This window comes from Myodes glareolus, chromosome 20 (assembly GCF_982192425.1).
Source record: "Myodes glareolus chromosome 20, mMyoGla1.1, whole genome shotgun sequence".
Lineage (NCBI taxonomy): Eukaryota > Metazoa > Chordata > Mammalia > Rodentia > Cricetidae > Myodes > Myodes glareolus.
Window position 1 is genome coordinate 46523527 of NC_142045.1, and position 4316 is coordinate 46527842.

Consider the following 4316-nt stretch of genomic DNA (forward strand, 5'->3'; position numbering starts at 1 on the left):
TTCTCCAGCACCATGTCTGCCTGCACACCACCATGCTTCCTGCCATGCAATAATGAATTAAACCTCTGGACTGTAAGCCAGCCCCATTGTAATGTTTTCCCTTTAAGACTTGGTATCTCTTCACAGCAACAGAAACCTAACTAAGAAAGCCATCTTGTCAACTAAATATATACGGATTTTAAAATGGCTATTTAGTGATCAGAATCACCATATTGCATAATGTATATGAAATTGAGGCTGGGTATGATAGCTCAAATTTGTAATCCAGCACTAGGGAGACAGAGGCAGAAGGATCACCATGGGGTTGAGAGTTTGAGGCTAGCCTGGTCTGTACAGTGAATTCCAGGCTAGCCAGAGCTACATAATGAGACCCTATCTCAAAATAGAAGAGTAAGTAAGATGAAAGAACTGATCAAGAGATTGAGGAAACATGATGTTTATAACCAAATACTTTAATTCTAAATTTCCATTTTAGGTGGGTGATGAAACTTAACCTTAGGGAATTTGAGGATTACTTAGGATTGTGCATTGGCATCAAGAAACTTATGAAGTGCCAAAGCATCGAGGCTGGGGTGAGGGATCATGTTCATGATGAACCCCAGCATGGGCACTTTCTGTCTCCTCATAATCTATATTCCCTTTACAGTCCTGTCTTTCTCTGGGTACTTTTCACTCATGACTGCAAAGGAAAGCTTCTGTTCCTGACCCAGTCTAAAGAGAGGAAACTGCAGTGACCCAGCAGGAATGCCGGAACCCTGTACAGACATGGCCCTGGGTCTATCCCCAGTTTGTAACGTGCTCTCAATTGTCTCGACACACTAGCTAATGGTTTGTTTTTTCCCATAGTGCTTGGGTTTCTCTTGAGGGATAAGAGTAGCCGTCTTTCAGGTCAATCTTCTGCTTTTAGAGGCATAGTTTGTTTAACAAAGTTATTACAGTGTTTGTGTAGAGTGTTTTCTTTGTTGTAAGGACTTTTAGTTTTACTAAAGATGTAGGTTTTGAAACTCAAACTAGGAACAGCCCTGTGTTCCCCAAAGGAATAAGAAGCAGATGAATGGGGAGATGTAAAACGTTTCAGAGGAACACAAAGCCTGGTGAGTGTTCAATAAACACCACTGACCTGGATTCAGGTGTCCATGTTCAGAGAGCTCCTAACTTGTGCCAGGGTTTACACTGGACTGGGCTGAGTGTCAGAGTCCTCACCTCAGCCTAGCCCGGATTCAGCAGGAAACACAGGTGGGAAAGAGGTGAGGTCAAGATTAAAAACTGCAGCGTGAATTCGTGTTCATGACCATTCCTTCCAAGATTATACAAAGTCTGACAGTAAAATGACTGTATACAGCTAACAAAGCATGTGGTCATAAGGATAGGTATCAAACTATGTGGAATTCTAGAAATGAAGAGGTGGTTTAGTTTTAAAACCAACGTTACAAGACAAAGTCGAAACCACAGTTGGAACCAGGAAGCCTGATGGTCTGAAACAAGGGAGACTAGAGATGTTAGAGCAAGGGTTGAGTAAGAGATTTATTGCATGTCTGTGAAAGAAATCAATTGGCAGCTGAATTTTTATTATTATTTTTTCTTGGTGCAGAGTCCTTTATGGTGCTCCACTGCCTGGCTGGGGGCCCCATGGGAGCTTGGGGGTAGAGGCGGTAGCGGGCGATGATGTCATACGCCCACATCATCACAGCATCAGGTCCAAGTAGGTGCTTGGTGCAGAGTACGTGGTGCCATGGCGGGCGCGGGCCTACTCCACGCCTACACCCATCCCGTCAGGGATCCCCGCCAGTCGGCAGCTCTCCGCCCACAGCCGCGCCTGCAGCTCCACGTCCCGAGCGAGGCCCAGTGGTTCAGTCTCAGCCTCATTGTAGAGGTAGCGGCCGCCAACCCCTTCCAGCTCCGGGGCGGCGGCGGCGTAGACAGAGGTCCAGGCGCCCTCGTCGGGGGTCTTGAAGAGCAGCCAGCCGAGCGCCCGCTGCACGGCCCGCGTGCCGCACCACACGTGGCGGAAGAGCTCCGTGTCCACGACGCCCGGGTCGACCAGGTTGGCGGTCACGGGGTGGCCGCGTGCCGCTAGCAGCCGCTGAAGCCGCTGTGAGAACAGGACTAGCGCCAGCTTGCTCCGCGCGTAGGCCGCGTGCGCTGAGTAGGGCGACTTCCGGTCCTGTGGGTCCGCCGGGTCCAGCTCCCCCACGTAGTGCGTGGCCGACGCCACGGTGACCACCCTGGACCTCTGACCCGGCGACCCCGCCGACGTCAGCGCGTCCAGCAGCAGGTGCGTCAGCAGGAAGTGGCCCAGGAAGTTGACGCCGAAGTGGCGCTCGAAGCCGTCCTCGGTGCGGCCGGGGGGAACCATCATGACGCCGGCGTTGTTGACCAGCACGTGCAGCGGGAAACCCCGCGACAGGAAGTCGCGGGCAAACTTCCGGACGGAGCGGAGGGAGGCCAGGTCGCAGAACAGGAAATGCACCTTCTCGTTCTTCGTCTCCTCGCGGATCCGGGAGACGACGTCGTTCGCCTTCGCCGTGTTGTTCCCGGCTATGACCACGCGCATGCCCAGCCGGGCCAGCCGCCGCGCTGTGGCCAGCCCGATGCCGTCGGTCCCGCCCGTCACGATGGCCACGCGGTCGGGCTGTGCGGGCAGCGCCGGCTCCCGGAAGCCCCCGCGCAGGCGGCGCAGCAGCTGCGCCAACAACACGGCGGCGCCCACCGCGTAGACCAGGACGGCAGCCCGCAGCGCTCGAAGCGTCAACATGGCGACCGGCTCCGCCCCCTCAGCCTCTGACCTCCGATCTGTGAGCCCGGGGTCCCCGCCCACGGCGCGCTCGGAGTTGGAGAGGGAGCGGACGGGAGGGGGGAAGGGGGAGGGAGAGGGAAGGGAGGGGGAATAGTGGGGAGGAGCGAGAATCCGCTGCTGCTGAACTTTTACATCCTTGGTTAGGGCAGCTGAGCCCTGCAGAGGAAGCTGCCTGCAAGCCAAGCCAGAGGAATCTGACGCACTGAAACTGCCCAGCTCACTCTCGGGACTGTGTTCCAGCCTCTCTTTTCCGTTGTCTATTTGACTTTTTTTTTTTTTTGGTTTTTTTGTTTGTTTTGTTTTGTTTTTTTGTTTGTTTTTGTCTTTTGTTTTTTTTTTTTTTGAGACAGGGTTTCTCTGTATAGCTTTGGAGCCTCTCCTAGAAGTCCAGAAGTCCCTCAGACTCACAGAGATCCACCTGCCTCAGCCTCTCGAATGCTGGGATAAAAGGAATGTGCCTCCACCGCCCAGTTTGTTTATTTTGAGGCGTGGTCTTGCTACGTAGCCTAGGCTGATCGGAAACTTCATCTGCCTCTTAAGAGCTGATATTGCAAGCAGGTGTTGCCGCACATAGCTTTTGCTTTTAAATGTGAGCAGACAGGCATGAGACATCAGCCATGCATGCTGGATGTATAGATCTTGATGGATCTAAACAAACACGTGAAAAGCAGCAGCTGGGCTGCGAGCAGAAAAAAAAATCTTAGGAACAAACACGTGAACACCTCTGGTTAATAGCTTCACGTGGGTAAGCAGAGATGGGGGGGAGAGGAAGGCGTGGTACAAAACCATCTAGAGATGAACACTTTATTTCCTGATGTTAAGTGTAGCAGAAAGTTTCTGATGTTAAGTGTAACTGATTTTAGAGGCTAAAATTAAAGAAACCATCCAGAAAGTCAGTTTAAAAGTTAAGAAATAGAAAAAAGGAAGATACTAGAATTCAAAAAACCCAACACTGATATACAGGGGTTGCAGAAAGAGAATATAAAAAAGGTAAGGTATTTTCAGAGAAATATTTAAAAAGTTGCTCCTGGGGGCTGGAGAGATGACTCAGTGGTTAAGAGCATTGCCTGCTCTTCCAAAGGTCCTGAGTTCAATTCCCAGCAACCACATGGTGGCTCACAACCATCTGTAATGAGGCCTGGTGCCCTCTTCTGGCCTGCAGATAGAATACTGTATACATAATAAACAAATAAATAAATATTTTTTTAAAAAAGTTGCTCCTGGATGCTGTGTGAAACTTTTGCACCATGGAGCTGAAGAAAAGATCCTGAGATGTCCCAGAGATTAAAGAGAGCAAGGACAGGAATGGCGCCGACTTCTCACCGCCTTCCCTTACCACCCAGATGGAAAATGACCTCATGCCCTGTTTCTTAGTAAGCAAGAAGAGGTAGATTCAAGGCATTTCAGAGATGCAAGTTTAAAGTGTTTGGCATCCTTTGAATCTTTTCCAGAAAAATACTGGAGAATGAACTCCACAGTCAGCAAATGCTTCAGGAAAAATGGAAAATAAGACCCAAGA

The 4316-nt window shown here is 50.5% G+C and overlaps 1 protein-coding gene across 1 annotated transcript; it reads right to left on the reverse strand.

Annotated features, from left to right (window-relative positions):
- Positions 1 to 1499: 1499 nt before the first annotated feature.
- On the reverse strand, positions 1500 to 2787 carry Dhrsx (dehydrogenase/reductase X-linked). Its single transcript, XM_048424756.3, has one exon. The coding sequence runs from the start codon at positions 2753 to 2755 to the stop codon at positions 1748 to 1750; it is 1008 nt and encodes a 335-aa protein (XP_048280713.3). The 5' UTR covers positions 2756 to 2787; the 3' UTR covers positions 1500 to 1747.
- Between the last annotated feature and the right edge of the window lie 1529 nt (positions 2788 to 4316).

What these genes read in the sequence shown, in the direction of transcription:
- Dhrsx (XM_048424756.3), bottom strand. Translation starts at nt 2,755, where the DNA reads ATGTTGACGCTTCGAGCGCTGCGGGCTGCCGTCCTGGTCTACGCGGTG.